The following is a 19,313-nucleotide window of genomic DNA, read 5'->3' on the forward strand; positions in this document are numbered from 1 at the left end:
CAACCAGAGCTGCGTGAAGCTCCCCGGGTCCGTGCTAGCCCCCTGGAGGTAAGTGAATCACCTTTTATTTTTTGCAGGAAGCTGGGGAGTGAAATGCCACGTTTCTATGCCGGCGTGGGGACATAGCCCTATTTTGGAAGAATCCAGCCCATGATATTTGGAGCCAGAAGTGCAGTTAAAGCATTGTAAAAGTTTGGGCTAATGGACTTATATTTATATTAAGAGGGTTTTCTGCGGAGCAGTTAATTTTTTTTTAAGTTGTTAGTTAGAGGCAGTGTGTTAGTTTAGTGAGATGATGTAGTTAATGGGAGGAACCAGGGGTTGAAGCAGTCAGGTGTTAGGGGTTTTCAAAGAGTTTCATTTTTGGCTGAGACGATCTGAAGAAATACAGCCAGAGATTCTGCATTATTCTGACAGGATGTCAGGTCTCTTTCTTTGAAGCAGTTTCAAAAGATGTCTCTTTCTCAAAGTGGAGTATTCAAGACATCTCCATACAGCAAGTATTCCTGAGTGCCAACTGTATTGAAAATATGATTGGCTCTGCTGCCGTTCTCGCCGGTGCGATACACCACTAGTCCGGTGGTGACGGCGGCACTGAGGAGCTGGGGGCAGTGGAGGAGACACAGGGGAGAGGAGGGGGCCTCGGTGTGGACCCCGATACGGAATAACCACAGATTTGCTCCGGTAGGTTGGATGGGGGGTATCAAGGCTGGTATAGGGCAGGTATTAGGAGGATGGGGGACCTGTTTATAGACGGGGTTTTCCCCAGCATGCAGGCGCTGGAGGAGAAGTTCCGCCTGCCCCCGGGGAATGCGTTCAGGTACCTTCAGGTTCGGGACTTCCTTAGAAAACAGGTGGGGACATTCCAGCGGCTGCCCCCACGTAGGATCCAGGATAGGGTGGTGTCTGGCGTCTGGGTGGGGAAGGGGAAGGTGTTGGACATTTATCAGGAGCTGCAGGAGGTAGAGGAAGCCTCGGTGGGGGAGTTGAAGGATAAGTGGGAGGAGGAGCTGTGCGAGGAGCTGGATGAGGGCCTGTGGGCCAATGCCCTGGGCAGGGTGAACTCCTCCTCATCATGTGCCAGGTTCGGATTAATCCAGTTTAAGGTGGTGCATCGGGCGCATATAACGGCGGCAAGAATGAGTAGGTTTTTTGGGGTGGAGGCAGGTGCCTGAGGTGTGCGGGGAGTCCGGCAAATCATGCCCATTTGTTTTGGGCATTCCCGGCGCTTAAAGGATTCTGGCAGGGATTTGCAAGGGTGATGTCTAGGGTTTTGGACTCTCGGGTGAAGGCGAGCCCAGCGGTAGCGGTATTTGGGGTGGCGGAGGATCCGGGAGTGCAGGAAGCGAAAGAGGCCGAGGTACTGGCCTTTGCCTCCCTGGTAGCCCGGAGACGTATTCTGTTAATGTGGAGGGACTCTAAACCCCCGAGTGTGGAGACCTGGGTTAGCGATATGGCGGGGTTCCTCAGCCTGGAGCAAATAAAGTTCGCCTTGAGAGGGTCCTTGATGGGGTTCTCCCGGCGGTGGAAACCTTTCCTTGACTTTCTAGGGGAGCAGTAAGTGTCAGCAGCAGCAGCATCCTGGGGGTGGAGTTCAGGTGTTGATATAATGTGAGTTGGGCATGGAGACAAAACCCACCTTGTCTTGTTCTGTTTAAAAACATTTTTTTTTCTGTTTTGTAAGTTTCATTGTAAGCTTTGGGATATGTTTATTGTTATTTTTTATTACTATCTGTATTTCTATTTTTGTTATGTAAAAACGCTCATTGGAAATACTTTAATAAAATAAAACATTTATTTAAAAAAAAAAGAAAATATGATTGGGATCTGAGATGGTTTTGTTTGAGTGGAAACAAAGATGGCAGTCAAGGGTTACTATGTGACTATTGAATAGCATTATTTAAGAGGTAATTGTAAGCTATTTTCTTGTGTGATGTTAAGATATTTTAATACTGTGTTAGTAATACAGTTTGTTTTAATATACCATATCCTTAATTTGCGTGAACCACTTCTGGAGCGAATCTCACAATCTTATGGGGTTTCTGTCCAGTATCCTGGCCATTGTTGGGGTCTGGTCTGGGATTGTGATATGGTCCAAGCACAGCATTCTTTTGCAGAATTTCTCTGTGTTAGTCAGGATGCAGCCGTTTAGTACTCCCCTAAAGTCTAGCTTTATTTGGTACATCTTATTCACCTGTGCCATTATTTGTGACGTCCTACTATCACAATAGCGCTGAGCCTCATTAAATGACCAGGCTAGAGGATCCTTTCTTCTTTTCTCAATATTCTTCCTTTTGCCAAATCTCTCCTTAAGAACCTGACAAACCCTGGGCTACAGTTCATTAGGTATTAAGCATCCTCCAATAACTTTAGACCATTGCCTACTCTACTTGTGCCAAGCTGGAGAGTGAGAGTGACCAGGAGACTTGATGTAGCTCAGTTGGACACTATTAATCCATTGGGTCATTGTGGGCACCGAGTAAGTTTAAAAGTTATTTTCCTTCTTCAGAGAAATCAACTGCACCTACACAAGTACATCGTTTGCTGAATGTCAAGTTGCTGCTGTGGGTGGCAGGGAACGGACTCCAGGAATGTTGGGCAAATCCATCATAAATTGAAAAGAATAAATTTGCCCTTTTTATCTGACCTTTTCAAATGAATGAAATGAAATGAAAATCGCTTATTGTCACAAGTAGGCTTCAATGAAGTTACTGTGAAAAGCCCCTAGTCGCCACATTCCGGCGCCTGTTCGGGTAGGCTGGTACGGGAATTGAACTGTGCTGCTGGCCTGCCTTGGTTTGCTTTAAAAGCCAGCGATTTAGCCCAGTGAGCTAAACCAGCCCCTAGATGAACCTCCCTTGCAATAAGCCATACCAGGTGAGTACTGTACGGTGCCACACAAATTTATCAATCATTTCTGGCTGCAAAGTGCACTCAGTTGTTAAAGGAATATTGTCAATAAATGAGTGACAATCTTTACTTACATCTGACATTTCAAATGGATTATGTCCTTCCAAACATTAAATATTGCAGATTTACTGAGTTATACAGTTCATATCTTTGTATTTAAAGATGAAAAATGGCATAACCATTCACAGCATCGTACATCAGATATCAACAGTGTACCTTTGAAATGACTCCTTTTCAACCTGCTGTACAAGTTGCAGTTTCATGGCCACAACATATGGGTGTGATATATCCACAACATTATATGGTAGTTTATAATCATATTTGGCAAGGTCAAAATTTTCCCAAAGAACTAGGAAAAGAGTTGTGAAACTTCAAAACAAAAATCATGCGTTCACACAAGGCGGGCTCTGTCTCTTTAAGAACTCCTTTATGCGTAGAGTTCCTGGAACTGGTTTTTGATTGCTTTTGGTGGTCAAATGAATTTCCCAGAATCCTCCTTTCCATGAATTGGTTCAGGTCATGTTTTAAATCATTCCTCTCCCAGGAGATTGCATGGCTATGTGTGGATGGGGAGCCCTGGGGCCCGTGTTTCTAGTTGCAGCACTGCAAGCATAGGACAGACTCAATGGATCAGCTGGCCTCTCGATGTCTGCCTTTTTGAAACATTCCAACACTTGTGAGTTGATCATGAGAGATGTGATTTCTACGTCAAACTGAGCCTCTTTTGCTTGCGATCTTGTGAGAGGGTTCTGAAAACTAAGGATTTTTAACAATCCTTTTGTGTATGCTTACCGGTCTGGGAGTATGCATGACCACCTGTTGGTTGGACTCTTGCACGAGTCCAGACTCCAGAGAGCTAACAGTAGAGGAGCCTAGCGAAGTACATTGCTTTGTTAAACCTGCGCTTGAGTGAAGTTGCCTCTCACAGGGGTTTCAATCTTTTAAAAAATAAATGTTAAGTACCCAATTCTTTGTTTTCCAATTATGGGGCAATTTAGGGTGGCCAATCCACCTACACTGCACATCTTTTTGGGTTGTGGGGGTGATACCCACGCAGATATGGGGAGAATGTGCAAACTCCACAAGGACAATAACCCGGGCCCGGGATCGAACCCGGGTCCTTGGCGCCATGAGGCAGCGCTTATAACCACTGCATCACCGTGCTGCCCAGTGGTTTAAATCTTGCTTTGGTCCTCATTGTGCCTTTGTATGACAGCTTGAAACTCAAACTGAAGTTCCAAGTGATGTGAGGCAGATTCAGGCTCACTTTGGGAGATGGTGAATAACAGATACCGCACTCTTCTGAGAGTTGGGTCCTCACCTTCCTCTGTTCAGCTATCAGAATATTCAGTGTTAATTTTGACTTCAGGTGTTTACCACAAGGAGCACAGAAATCTTTGACTATCAAACTGAGCGCTCCTCTCCCTTCCTTCATTCTTCTGACAGTAAAGGCTTTAAGTATCCAACATTTGTTCCTGTTTGCTCTCTTTTTGGTTATGGTTGTGTTTGGTGTATGTATAAATGTCTTAATAAAATCATTTTTAAAAAAAAGTATCCAACATTTGAAATTACGTCCTCATGTTTTCCATTGGGGCTTCTGCTCTGTTCAACCAGGATTCTAGTTTCCATTGCATTGCTGCTTCTCCAATATGTTTGTTCCAATGCTGTGTGTAAAGCAGTCACTCACTCACTCCTTCTATCAACAGTGACTGGGGAGAGAAGAGTTAGTTCCTTTATATGTGGCTGAAAAAGTGAAAGTGGCAGGGCTTTGGGAAAAATGCAAGGAGTGGAACAAATCAGATAGACATGATCATAACTGGGTAACTGGTAGGAATTGGAAAAGATTTTTTCTGAAGCATTTTCAGATGCAGTAATATAGTTTTTTATAAAGAGCCCTAACCTGTTAGAGATTAAATAATCCAGCCACCAATGAGGTTTATAAATCTATATTGGTAAACCTATATTGGTTTATGCTTGAAAAAATAAAACTTTTTATACATTACCAGCTTTTTATACTAATCTCTTGATTTTTAAGAGCTTGTCTCATGATTTATGAGGTGGTGGGATTAGCATGTCTGCTTCTTTGCATCATAGATTAAGAGGAATAAGAGAAGAGTGAATGAAAGAAACAGAGGGTGAAATGAAACTTTCTATCCTACAAAATGAGGAGTTTTGAGAAATTGACATTTATCTGATGATATAATCAAGACTTTGGGGAATTATGTCATGTGAGAGTACCTTTAAGAAATGGGTGTTCATAAATGGGTGTGTATATAAATATCTGTAGTGAGAGTATCTTTAAGAAATGGGTGTTTACTACTGCAGTGATGTCAGAGAGTGCGTGGAGCTGGGCTGTCTGTCAGCTTTTTACTTTTGTTGCAGGGTGTGTTTTAGTTTCGTTTTCAGTGTTGGAGCTGAAGCCAGACACACCAGCTGTACTGCTGTTCTCTCTGCCAAGAAAAGAATATCTCTTGATCATTTGGTGAATTCAGAATTATAAATGGTTTCAGTAGTGACTTTAACCTGATGTGCTTCTGTTAAAGGTTTTGTTTTTAAGTCGTATGGATGTTAAATGGAAAGCTTAAAGGATTACTTAGTGTTGTAGTCTTTGGGTGTTGTATTTGAATTAATGGTTGCTAAGATGTTCACTGTATGTTTTAAAAAGGTTAACTTGAGTTCATAGAATAAACATTGTTTTGTTTAAAAAAATACTTTTCCATTTCTGCTGTACCACACCTGTAGAGTGGGCCGTGTGCTCCCCATGCCACAATCTATTAAAAGTTGTGGGTCAGGTGAACTCATGATACACTTTGGGGTTCTCTAAACCCTGGCCCATAACAAATTAGGGGCTTGAAGGGGATAAAAGCCTTATCTATTGGATTGGCTTTGTGAACTTAAAGACAGTGAGGGGTGAGCATATTGTGGTTGCTTTTCAGGTGTGGTATTTTAGTTTAAGTAGGGAGTGTATTGTGAACAATGGCTCTTTCAGAGGCTCTGAAGTTTTTGGAGGTGGAGACGGTCACACGCAGTACCTTACGGACAGAGAGGAAAAGCAGACTGTTAGATTTGGCAAAAACATTGCAGTTAACATTACCTGACAAAATGCGAAAAGATGTGGTCATTATGGCGGTGGCTAAGCATTTAAAGTTGCCTGAGATACAGTTTGACTCATTGAAAATAGCAAAAATTCAGTTACGAATTAAACAAATGGAACATGAGAAAGAACTAAAGCAGCTTGAATACGATAGAGAGGAACAAGAAAGAGAAAGAGAAAGGGAGAGAGAGGAAAAAGAGAGAGAAGAAAGGAAAACAGAAAGAATAGCTCGAGCAGAACAAAAAGAGAGAGAGAGGAACAAGAAAGAGAAAGAGAAAGGGAGAGAGAGGAAAAAGAGAGAGAAGAAAGGAAAACAGAAAGAATAGCTCGAGCAGAACAAAAAGAAAGAGAAAGGGAGATACAGATCAGGGAAAAAGATAAAGAGAGAGAGTTTGAACTTCAGAAAATGGCCATGAAACATGACAGTCAGTTAAAATTGGCAGACGTGAAGGGAAACGTACAGTTGGATGATAGTGATGAGGATAGTAAGAAAGAGCGTCATAGTCAAAGGCTTGGTGGGAATCTATTTAAATATGTCCAAGCATTGCCAAGGTTTGGCGAGAAGGAGGTAGAAGCCTTTTTCACTTCATTTGAGAAGGTGGCTAAACAAATGAAATGGTCACAGGACATGCGGGTATTACTGATTCAAACAAAGCTGATAGGTAGGGCTAGTGAAGTGTTTGCATCACTATCGGAGGAGGTATCTGAGACGTATGAGGAGGTGAAAAGATCCATCTTAGGTGCATATGAACTAGTGCCTGAAGCCTACAGACAAAAGTTTAGAAATTTAAGGAAAGGATTTGGTCAAACATACATGGTGTTTGATGGTCTCAAACAGTAATTTTAATAGGTGGATAAGGGCTTTGAAAATAGACCAAACGTATGAAGCTCTCAGAGAAATTATACTTTTGGAGGAGATTAAAAATTCAATTCCTGATGTAGTGAGAATTCATGTGGAAGAACAGAGGGTTAAAACTGCGAGATTAGCAGCAGAAATGGCAGATGATTATGAATTAGTTCATAAATCAAAGTTTGGTTTCCGACATCAGTTTCAGCCTGTGAGGGATAGAAACTGGGGATATGAGAAATACTCAAGTGGTAAAGGTAAATGTGATGTGATGGGAGATAATAAGGAGAGTGTACCTCAGAATACAAAAGAAATCCATGAGGGTGGAAAAGAAATGAAAAGTTTCAAATGTTTTCACTGTAATAAACTAGGCCATGTAAAGTCACAATGTTGGTGGTTGAAGAAAAGCACTGGGAAGGCTGATGTGGTAAAACGGGATAAGACAGTGGGGTTTGTTAAAGTGGGAAAGGAAAGCCCAAGTGAAGCGAAGGAGGTGCAAAAGATTGTACAGCCTGATCAAGAGGTGATTGATAAGAAGGTGCCAGATCTCTTTAAATAATTTACTTGTGTGGGTGAAGTTTACTCATGTGTATCAGGAGGAGCAGCTAAAGAAGTCACAATTTTAAGAGATATGGGAGCTAGTCAATCTTTAATGGTAAGAGAGGAGGAGTTATGTAGTTTGGGAAGAACGTTGCCAGAAAAGGTGGTAATATGTGGAATTCAGGGTGAGAGGACAAGTTTCAATTATATAAGGTAAGGTGGGAAAGTCCAGTGAAGAGTGGTGAAGTGGTAGTAGGAGTAATAGAGAAACTATCTTGTCCAGGAATACAGTTTATCTTGGGTAATGATATAGCTGGATCGCAGGTGGGAGTGATGCCTACTGTGGTTGATAAGCCAGTGGAAAATTAGACATCTGAAGTGTTGAAGGACGAATATCCTGGGATTATTCCGGATTGTGTAATAACAAGGTCGCAAAGTCACAGGTTAAAACAAGAGGAGAAATCAAAAAGTGAAGATGACGTTGAAGTGCAATTGTCAGAAATGATTTTTGATCAGATGGTTGAAAAAGAACAAGAACAGGTGGAGGATGAGGCGGATATTTTTAGTTCAGGAAAATGGGCGGTGTTACAACAGAAAGATGTAGAAATAAAATGGATGTATCAGTATGACAGTGGGATTACCTGCCACTTTTCTGCCCAAGCCTGGATGTTATGCTGTTCTCAGCTGAGGCATTGCCTTCTTAATCACCTGTTGCCCCTGTAAACCAACTTTTTGTAACTCATGTACACCCAGGTCTCTCTGCACAGCGGCATGTTTTAATATTTTATCATTTAAATAATAATCTCTTTTGCTATTATCCCTACCAAAATGGATAACTTTGCATTTGTCAACATTGTATTCCATCTGCCAGACCCTAGCCCATTCACTTAACTTATCCAAATCCCTCTGCAGACTTCCGGTATCCTCTGCACTTTTTGCTTTACCACTCATCTTAGTGTCATCTGCAAACTTGGACACATTGCCCTTGGTCCCCAACTCCAAATCATGTGTGTAAATTGTGAACAATCGTGGGCCCAACACTGATCCCTGAGGGACACTACTAGCTACTGATTGCCAACCAGAGAAACACCCATTAATCCCCAATCTTTGCTTTCTATTAATTAACCAATTCTCTAACCATGCTACTACTTTACCCTTAATGCCATGCATCTTTATCTTATGCAGCAATCTTTTGTGTGGTACCGTGTCAAAAGCTTTCTGGATATCCAGATATACCACTTCCTTTGGCTCCCCGTTATCTACCGCACCGGTAATGCCCTCAAAAAATTCCACTACATTAGTTAGGGACGTCCTGCCCTTTATGAACCCTTGCTGCGTCTGCCCAATGGGACAATTTCCATCCAGATGCCTCGCTAATTCTTCCTTGATGATAGATTCCAGCATCTTCCCTACTATCGAAGTTAAGCTAACTCGCCTATAATTACCCGCTTTCTGCCTACCTCCTTTTTTAAACAGTGGTGTCACATTTGCTAATTTCCAATCCGCCGGGACCACCCCAGAGTCTAGTGAATTTTGGTAAATTATCACTAGTGCATTTGCAATTTCCCTAGCCATCTCTTTTAGCACTCTGGGATGCATTCCAGCAGGGCCAGGAGACTTGTCTACCTTTAGCCCCATTAGCTTGCCCTTCACTACCTCCTTAGTGATAACAATCATCTCAAGGTCCTCAGCTGTCATAGCCTCATTTCCATCAGTCACTGGCATGTTATTTCTGTCTTTCACTGTGAAGACCGACCCAAAAAACCTGTTCAGTTCCTCAATCATTTCCTCATCTCCCATTATTAAATCTCCCTTCTCATCCTCTAAAGGACCAATATTTACCTTAGCCACTCTTTTTTGTTTTATATATTTATAGAAACTTATACTGTGTTTTTATATTCTGAGCAAGTTTACTCTCATAATCTATCTTACTCTTCTTTATAGCTTTTTTAGTAGCTTTCTGTTACCCCCTAAAGATTTCCCAGTCCTCTAGTCCCCCACTAATCTTTGCCACTTTGTATGCTTTTTCCTTCAATTTGATACTCTCCCTTATTTCCTTAGATATCCACGGTTGATTTTCCCTATTTCTACCGTCCTTCCTTTTTGTTGGTATAAACCTTTGCTGAGCACTGTGAAAAATCACTTGGAAGGTTCTCCACTGTTCCTCAAATGTTTCACCGTAAAGTCTTTGCTCCCAGTCTACCTTAGCTAGCTCTTCTTTCATCCCATTGCAATCTCCTTTGTTTAAGCACAAAACACTAGTGTTTGATTTTACATTCTCACCCTCCATCTGTATTTTAAATTCCACCATATTGTGATCGCTCCTTCCGAGAGGATCCCTAACTATGAGATCATTAATCAATCCTGTCTCATTACACAGAACCAGATCTAGGACTGCTTGTTCCCTCGTAGGTTCCATTACATACTGTTCTTGGAAACTATCGCGGATACATTCTATAAAATATGGAGAAATTATTCAGTTCACCAACACGTCTATCAATTTGGTGGGTAGAAAAACTCACCGGATTGTAAACTGTAGTGTGTATAACAAAATATCTGAATGAAAGAAATTGTAGATCAATTACAGAGAGAGTTCTGAAGAATGAAAACTCAAGAGTGAAGTCAGCCGCCGGCGAAAGTGCCAAGGGTAGAATATTCTACGAGAACAACAGTAAAATGGAGTTTGGAAACTTGAGCTTGGAAAGTACCTGATGAAGGCTGTGCGTGGGGCACTTTCCCCAGTAGAATATCACACTGACACTCCCATGAAGAATGGGAAAGGATGACCAGCACTTAGTGTGGCTTGGAACCCGGCAGGGGAGAGAGGTGGATGTGGGGAATCTTCAGCTGAATTTGTTCGCCAAGGTACAGCGCAGAAAGAGGCGATTCGGCCCACTAGGTCGTTGCCGGATCTTTGAAAGAGACATCCAACTAATCCCACTCGCTCTACTCCTTCCCCAACTCCAGTTCCAGTATGTTTCATTATTGCTATGCATACCTCTTTGAGTTGTAACTGTCGGCCTATTCCCCCAACCCTCAGGCCAGTTGCCATGGCGTCCTCCCACCCGGTTACCATGTGATCAGCCATTTGCGGACCGGAAACGCCCAGCCGCGCGCTCCTGGGCCAGTTCCTGTCAGTTAGAAGAAGATGGCGGCTGTGGAAAGGGAGCGCTGTGCTTGGCGCCGCGGCCACTCGCACTCTCACTGTTAAAGCCTTACTCGCATGTTTAGCTTTCGAATTTCTCACTGCTGCACTTTACATTAATGAGGTGGGTAGAATTGCCTTCTTTTGGGACTGTGGGAAGCGAGCCGGCTCGGGCGTTCGCATCCCCCCCCCCCCCCCCCCATGGTTTTCTTTGATGCCTTTCCGCCGCGAAACGGGGGCCCGTCGGGGGAGGGGGCTGGGCAGGAGAGAGAGAGGCAGGGCAAGTGGGGCCCTCGGCTGCTGCATCAGCCAGGACTGGGCCTGTGTGCAAACGCCGCATTGCATCGCTCTCCTCTCAAGGCCTTTCACTGCGGTTCTGTTTTTTAAAATAACACGTATAATGGCTTTCTGATTCTAACCTGTTTACTTGCAGAGGATTGGAGGCGAACGCTACCAAAGAAGCTCAAGAGAAACTAAACAGGTAAGATTTGCTTTTAATTCCTTTTGCAGTTAAATATATTAAAGTTGAATTTAGGGAGAAAAACGTGTGACCTTCACCAGCCACTATTTCAATGAAAATAAAGCCCCCGACCTTTTCTATGTCTTCTCCCCTCCCATCTGCGAATTCAGCTGTGAAGAAAAATAGTTAGTACGAGACTTGAAAATGTTGGAAATAATGAACTAAAGAAATGTGGAAACGGGGTCAGTTGGCAACTGAAGGAAAAAGGCAGGTTAACCTATGACGCGATGGGGCTATATTGCCTTTTCACAGAACTGGATCCTGACGTGTATTTTGCAGGAATCAGTCAGCCTCACTGCAAGAGAAAGAATGTAAAAATGGACTGGAGAAAGAGGTAATCTGCCGATTTCAAAATAATTCAACAGAGGGTTTCAAGTGTGATTAACCTTCAGCTAGCTACTTAATTAGTATCTGTAATTGATTACTTTAGTTATTACAGGGTGGCTGAAAATAGACTTAAAATTACTCCAAAGGAGGTTTTAACACAATATATACATAGTCACATTGGAAGTATTTATTTTGCTCCTTTTCTGAAGACAGTCACTACCTTTTGTGGGTGATAGGTGTCTCTCTGTTGTTACCTTACCAGAGTGGTCACATTTCACAGCATTTTTGTAGTACCTTTTAATGTAATAAAACATTTGTTTGAAGATGCTTCACTGGAGCATGATGAGACACAAATTTACACCGAGCCAAAGAAAGCATTAAAACAGATCATCAAAAACTTTAACTTACTAGGTTGTAAGGAGTGCCTCAAAGGAGGATAGAGACGGAAAGATTTCCAGAGCTTGCGGACCAGGCTGTAGAAGGCATGAGCAGTGGTGGTGAGAAGAAAGATGGTGTGTGGTTCAGGCCTGTTTTGGAAGAAGTTTCTCAGAATTGTGGGGGCTGGGGTAGGGTGCAGAGATGGGATAGGGAATTGCTATAGAGTGATTTGAATGTAGCATAAGAACTGTAAAATGTATGCCAGGGAGCACAGGGATGAATGGGACTAGCAGCAGTTTTGAATGAATTAATTCAGATTTATCAACACTTCGAGGCCAGTCAAGGAGATGAGTGGAATAAACTTGTCAGGGTGTTTACTTATTCAATATGAGAGAGTACTGTTTTTGTCTCATGTTCACATAACATGTAAGCTTGATTGCAGTCAGAGACTGAGAGCAAGTTGAACATTTTCTTTCTCATCTGCACTCTGGATCTAGAGCTATGGTCCCACAGACAAACAGTTCCCCAAGCTGAGATCAGCCAAGTTCCAGGGTGCACTTACCTGATAGGTTCATGCCAAAATAGCGTATTTCCACAAAGGCCAAAGAGAAGGTTAAATCCTCATACCTTTTCATTTTTGCACTATTCACAAAGCAACTTGTTGACCTTCGATGTTCAAAAGCTCACGGGTGGGGGCAGCAAGACGTAGTGGTTAGCATTACTGCCTACAGCGCTGAGGACCCTGGTTCGATCCCGGCTCCGGGTCACTGTCTGTGTGGAGTTTGTACATTCTCCCCGTTTCTGCGTGGGTTTCATCCCCAAAGGTTCAGGGGATTGGCCACGCTAAATTGCCCCTAAATTGGAAACAAAAATAATTGGGTACTCTAAATTTATTTTTTTAAAAAGCTCAAGTGGTTGGTTCCTTATGAGATGGGTAGGCAGAGGGGTTCAGGGAAATATTTCAGAGAATGAGGCTGAGGTAGCTGTAGTCAGTGGTGGTGCAAAGGGGGTGTGGGCAGGATTGGAGAGTGCCGAGCATTAATATAGGGCTGAATGAGGTTACTTAGATGGAAGCAACGAGGCCACGGAGGGATTTATCAGAAGAATAAGAATTTTATACACCCGTTACTATACTCCAAAATTTCACTTAACACTCTCAAAACTTAACCTAATCTAAAACTCCAGCCCATGTCTTAACTCTCGCCAAGTCCATTTCATCTTCCATCCTGTGTTGACTGACCTGTATTGACTCTTTGTGAAGCAACGACTTGATTCTAAAATTCTTATCCCTTGTTTTCAAATCCCTTTGTAGTCTTCGCCTTTCCTGCTTTAGTAACCTCTAGTCCTAAAACATCAGATCTTGGTGTTCCTTCAATTCGGGCCTCTTGAGCATCTGCCAAGCTGCTGAGCTTGGATTTTTTGGTATGCCAGAAGTAGCAATGGAGGATTCGGATTCTCTAAATTAGAAATTCAAATACCTGCTGACATTACTAAGAAACTCAAGGCCATGGATCTGTCTCTAGGTCCTGTCATTGAAGTATCAATCACTGATAGTGGATCAAATATTTTAGGATTTTGAAGATTTTACAGGAAATCAAACTCTTTAATGAGAGATCCTGTGGATCGTTCAATATCATTTTGGCTCAGGCCAGTGAGGAGCATTTAGCGATGTCTTTGCAAATATTCACTGTTAGGTTTATGAATAAAAAATCATTGTGAATGAGTTGGTATGTTGAAATTCCTAAACCTCACCAACTCTTCACTCACTCAAGGTGCTCCTTGAAAACTTTTCTCTTTCATCTGCCCATATTTCTCCTTAAGTGACTGTCAAGTTTTATTAACACTTGTGAAGTGCCTGAGGTTATTTTGCTGTTCGTAAAGGCATTATACCCATCCAAGTCCGTCTCCCTGCCTGTTTCTGTGGATAAGTATTTAATATTTTTAAGTGTTGGAAAACTGGTGTCTGGGGTGCTTTTTACCATAGTGTGTAGTAGGATACAACCAGTGAAGTTTTAGTTGTGCATATGTGGAGGCTGGGAGACTGGGCAAGAGACCTTCATAATAGTTCGGATGGTGGGGGGGGTGGGGGGGTTACTGTTGGGCAGAGGCATGCAATATTACAATGACAAAGTAGGTTGTCCTTTTCATGGAGAAGATATAGGATCGGTAGATCAGTTCAAAATCAGGGCAGCACGGTGGTGCAGTGGTTAGCATTGCTGCCTCACGGCGCCGAGGACCCGGGTTTGATTCCGGCCCCGGGCCATTGTCCGTGTGGAGTTTGCAGATTCTCCCCATGTCTGCGTGGGTCTCATGCCCCCCACCCAAAAAGATGTGCAGGGTAGGTGGATTGGCCATACTAAATTGCCCCTTAATTGGAAACAAAATTCAATTCGCAATCAAATATGATACTGAGCTAGTAAATAATTCTGAATTACGAGAAAGTTGCTTCCATGGTAAGTGTAATTAAACACGAGCACAAGTCTACACTTGCACTTCAACTGGTAATCTCCTGAACAGACACAAAGATGCTTCCTGTACATGAGAGAGAAGATCAAAGTGTCAGCTGGGCTCAGTTGGGAGCAGTCTCAACTGAGTGGAGATTTGTGGGTTCAAGTAGTTCAGAAATTTAGCCACTGTTGCACCGAGGAAATGCGCGTTCATAGATGTTGTCTTTAACACAAGACATAAAACTAGGTTTTGTCTGCCCCTTAAATAGATATTAAAAAATCTCCTTAATTCTAGCGGTTGACTTGAGTTGCAGTCAAAAAGGCCATTATGATGCTGCGGGGTGTCATTTGAGGACTCTTTCTCCCTACAAGTGCCACTTGCCTTTCCGGTTCTAAGGACTCTTACTAGAGAAGTGTTTAGTGCTAGGACTTATCCAAATTAACATGCAGCATATTAAGATCTTAACAGAATGTAATGACAGATAACTTGGCTGAGCTCAGTACCTCTGTTATTGGATAGTGATGAGTTATTTCGATCAATCTTTTCCTTAACCTACTGTAGCATTCATTGTTATTCTGGTTGAGATTGTCTAATTCAGCGCAGGATCAAACCTGACTGTTTGAATGAACCATATTGAACAGCAGAGAAGAGCAAACATCAGCAATTTTGTACTTGATCGGGTTTGTCTAGGAAAATTACGATGTTAATTTTACTGGAAAGCTTCCTTTGCCGCTCCTCTATTATGGAGCTTCCAAATAACCAAAGAGGAACTCTATAAACCTGATGTATATATTGAGATTTCAATATTTAGAGCTTGAGCAGCTTTCCCTGTACCTGGGGCGGATAACTAAAATTTGAGCCAGCCGATTCTGATGCATGCTGCTGATCATTGAAGTCTTGTCCTCTTTGTTCATCCTATGGACCCATTGTTCCTGGTGTTGCCATATGTGCAATGATAATGTACAGCTACTCCAGGTTGCAGAAGTTTTACTTTTGAGGGACTGGGACAAAAAATATATTAAAGGTATTCAATTATGTCAAGATTACTTCATGTTTTACAAAGATTATTTTGCAACTATCTGCTTCAAGATTTCTGTAGGCTACAGTGTTTTTCCACTTGATTAAAGTTACTGTAAATTACATAACAAACATAGGAAGCAGCTGTCAATATTTTAAAAACTGCACACTATAAGTTGTTTGACTAAAATGGACGTTGGTTTATCAGTGGCTGTGATCCAGAGCTGCAGTAAACCAGGACTGAGTCATGCTGAAGGTATCCCTTAAATAGGAAGGCAGATGATCATTATCATGCAGAAGGCTCAATGACTGAATGGTGACCTTTCATTTCTCATTGTGATTTTGCATGAGTTACATGCCCTCCAGCTCCCTGGTTGTTTCTGGTTTGTGGAAAATACATGCTCCACACTCCAGAAGTTTCCCTGTATTTTGTTTCTCACATGGATTGCTTTCCCAATTAGTGCTTAGACGCACACTGCTCTTGTTGTATAAACAAAGCTGGGTTTATTGGAACACCTAGAATAGATCAGTGGCTGAGCCTGCTAGGATCCTAGCCAATATTTCTATATCTGGTAGGTAAGCTTTTGTTTTTAAAAAATCCTACGCAATGCTACTTAACATTGGGGGCGGTGAATAATTGTGGTTTTGATGCCAGATTGTAATTTTGCATGTAGGAAAACTGAGCCAGTGTATTTTAAAGATTTTCAGTTCTGGCTTGGCATTTAGGAAATGGTCTGATGGTGAATCTTAACATATGTCAACCTATTTCTCCAGCTCACCTGAAGAGAAATGGGATATACTTGCTTAAATCCCTGAATGAGATTCTTATGTAAAAGAATATAAAGATGTGAGATGCATTGAATATGGACTTATTTAAAAATGGAAGGCATGTTTTGAGGTTATTAACCTCACTATAGTTGACTCCAAGGTAGGCGGGAGGGAATTTGCCAACCTTCGAAGTGAATGAGATGGATCCAGAGAAAATCTCTGCAGAGACGATTAAAACCTGAGGAAATTTTGAGGTAAGTGTATAGTTAGGTACCCAACTCTTAATACTGGCAAAATCATTCCATACTAGTATCATAAGTTTGTTATAATGTAATAGTTCAAAGGACTAAAGCCGAGGAACAATAATGTAACCATGTCCAAATTAAGAATAATGTTCCAATGTTTAATTTTATTTAAACATTTTAGCGAATAATCATTTTATGGATTAATACATTGTTTTTTCTTTATCTCTGTCTTTTCTTTTTGAGATTGTCTCCTTAATATTAATCTCTAGTGTAGCAAATCTTGTGTCAAAGCGAGCTAACAGAAAACTGAAAACTATTGCTGTTTGCATTGACTTACTTATTTAGAGCCTTGGGTTACATGAAAAGCTGAAAAGAATGATTTTTCCCTGTTCTCTGCGTGCTGCACTTCCTCGACATGGTGGCCTTCATCTTAATTTAGAGCCAAGGCCACTGGCAAATTGCAGATGATTGTGGCAAATCCCTAATTTCTAGCAGAAAAGTAATGTAACTTGCTAAATCTGATAAATCATATTAAAGCAAAGTGGCCATTGTTGTGGAAGATGGCTTGTTGCTGGATCATTTCCTTTATGGGTATCACTGCCCTGTTGATTGTGTTAATGTCTTTCTCCCACTACTCTTTATGGATACTGTTCTGTTTTCCCAGTTCATTGAGGTACTCCTCTTCAGTTATACCTTTCATAGGTTATTCCTCCCTCACCATACAAACTTCAGAGGCATTGGAACTATTGAAAGAAATATTTCTATTGTCAGTTTTGGACTGAGTCTTTTGAAAAATAGGTAATGATGTCTACATTTTATTATTAATGTTAATGCTGTCTCCTTTCCCTTTTTCTCCTCTTTTAAAAAAAAATAAATTTAGAGTATCCAATTCATTTTTCCAATTTAGTGGCAATTTAGCATGGCCAATCCACCTACCCTGCACATCTTTTTGGGGACTTACCTATTTTCACACTTTCCAGAATTGCTAACACCGCCTCCTTATGAACCTCAAGCCCTTCCAGTCTAGTAGCCTGTATCTCCGTATTCTCCTCGATAACATTGTCTTTTTCCGGTGTGAATACTGATGATAAAATATTCATTTAGCACCTCTCCTATCTCCTCTGACTCCCGCAAGTGGCCATTGTTGTGGAAGATGGCTTGTTGCTGGAACATTTCCTTTATGGGTATCACTGCCCTGTTGATTGTGTTAATGTCTTTCTCCCACTACTACTCTTTATAGATACTGTTCTGTTTTCCCAGTTCATTGAGGTACTCCTCTTCAGTTATACCTTTCATAGGTTATTCCTCCCTCACCATACAAACTTCAGAGGCATTGGAACTACTGAAAGAAATATATCTATTGTCAGTTTTGGACTGAGTTTTTTGAAAAATTGGTACTGATGTCTGCATTTTATTATTAATGTTAATGCTGTATCCTTTCCCTTTTCCCCCCCTCTTTTTAAAGAATAAATTTAGAGTACCCAATTCATTTTTCCAATTTAGTGGCAATTTAGCATGGCCAATCCACCTACCCTGCACATCTTTTTGGGGACTTACCTATTTTCACACTTTCCAGAATTGCTAACACCTCCTTATGAACCTCAAGCCCTTCTAGTCTAGTAGCCTGTATCTCAGTATTCTCCTCGATAACATTGTCTTTTTCCGGTGTGAATACTGATGAAAAATATTCATTTAGCTCCTCTCCTATCTCCTCTGACTCCACGCACAACTTCCCACTACTGTCCTTGACTGGCCCTACTCTTACCCTAGTCATTCTTTTATTCCTGACATATCTATAGAAAGCTTTAGGGTTATCCTTGATCCTACCTGCCAAAGGCTTCTCATGTCCCCTCCTGGCTCTTCTTAGCTCTCTCTTTAGGTCCTTCCTAGCTAACTTGTAACTCTTGAGCGCCCTAACTGAATCTTCACGTCTCATCTTTACATAAGCCTCCTTCTTCCTCTTGACAAGTGTTTCAACTGCTTTAGTAGCCTAACACTTTCACCTGAGGAGCACTCTTGTCCTCACCCTTAAGCAGCTTAAAATACAGAATTATGATGACCGTTCCCGAAATGATCTCCTTCTGAAACATCGATCACCTGGCCGGGCTCATTTTCCAGACAGTGACCCAAGCTGGGAAACAAACCTGGGAGCCTGGCACTGTGAAACAAAAGTGCTAACCACTATGCTATGTGCTGTCCTACACTCCAGGACAATTCTGAGAGTGCTGCATTGTGGGAGGTTCTGTCTCTGACATTAAAATGTTACGTCAAGACTTCCGGGTGCGGCGATGACCAGCTGAGTCGCACGTTTCGGCAGCTCCCTGTGAAACTGACTTTTGGGCTCTTGATAGGAGCCCCAACGGCAATTTTGACGGCTAAAAACACTGTGCGGTAAACCAGAAGGGAATCCCCCCTGGATACGGATGGAAAAAGGAGGAGAGAGTGGCCAGATTGCAGTGGATCCTTTAGGACAGCGGCAAGGAAGGCAAGCAAAAACCAAGATGGCGTCGGAAGGTGGCAGTTTAACATGGGGCCCTGAACAACAAGAGTTCTTGAAATGCTGTGTGGAAGAGATCAAAAAGGAAATGAAGAAAGAGCTGTTGGCCCCGATACTACAGGCGATCGAAGGGCTAAAGGAGGAACAAAAGACCCAGGAGCGGGAGCTTCGGGTCGTGAAGGCAAAGGCAGCCGAGAATGAGGACGATATACAGGGCCTGGTGGTGAAGACGGAGACGCAGGAGGCACATCAGAAACGATGTGTGGAAAGGTTGGAGGCACTGGAAAACAACGCAAGGAGGAACAACCTGAGGATTCTTGGTCTTCCTGAAGGTGTGGAGGGAGCGGACGTCGGGGCATATGTGAGCACGATGCTGCACTCGTTAATGGGAGCGGAGGCCCCGGCAAGTCCGTTGGAGGTGGAGGGAGCATACCGAGTGATGGCGCGAGGACCGAGAGCAGGAGAAATTCCCAGAGCCATAGTGGTGAGATTCCTCCGTTTTAAGGATAGAAAAATGGTCCTTAGATGGGCGAAGAAAACTCTGAGCAGTAAATGGGAGAACGCGGTGATCCGCGTT

General features: G+C 42.3%; 1 protein-coding gene and 1 long non-coding RNA gene across 14 annotated transcripts in view; one reads left to right on the forward strand and one right to left on the reverse strand.

The window, feature by feature from the left end:
• The window catches only part of LOC140394186 (uncharacterized), a 63,683-nt gene extending 53,212 nt beyond the window's left edge, over positions 1-10,471 (reverse strand). The window contains exon 1 of the long non-coding RNA XR_011935828.1: positions 10,390-10,471. This is a non-coding gene — a long non-coding RNA (uncharacterized lncRNA). The remainder of the gene's footprint in view (positions 1-10,389) is intronic.
• The window catches only part of LOC140394184 (trinucleotide repeat-containing gene 6A protein-like), a 383,091-nt gene that overhangs the window by 145,998 nt on the left and 217,780 nt on the right, over positions 1-19,313 (forward strand). For 5 of the 13 annotated variants that reach the window (XM_072481146.1, XM_072481155.1, XM_072481152.1 and 2 more), the window contains exon 1: positions 16,153-16,248. In XM_072481146.1, coding sequence (XP_072337247.1) covers positions 16,190-16,248 — 59 coding nt within the window. In that variant the 5' untranslated portion in view covers positions 16,153-16,189. Of the gene's footprint in view, positions 1-10,514; positions 10,661-10,969; positions 11,018-16,151; positions 16,249-19,313 lie in introns of those variants that run through there. The other 8 variants (XM_072481158.1, XM_072481159.1, XM_072481150.1 and 5 more) reach the window with 4 other exon arrangements.

The sequence above is a fragment of the Scyliorhinus torazame genome, chromosome 17 (genome assembly GCF_047496885.1).
Source record: "Scyliorhinus torazame isolate Kashiwa2021f chromosome 17, sScyTor2.1, whole genome shotgun sequence".
NCBI lineage: Eukaryota > Metazoa > Chordata > Chondrichthyes > Carcharhiniformes > Scyliorhinidae > Scyliorhinus > Scyliorhinus torazame.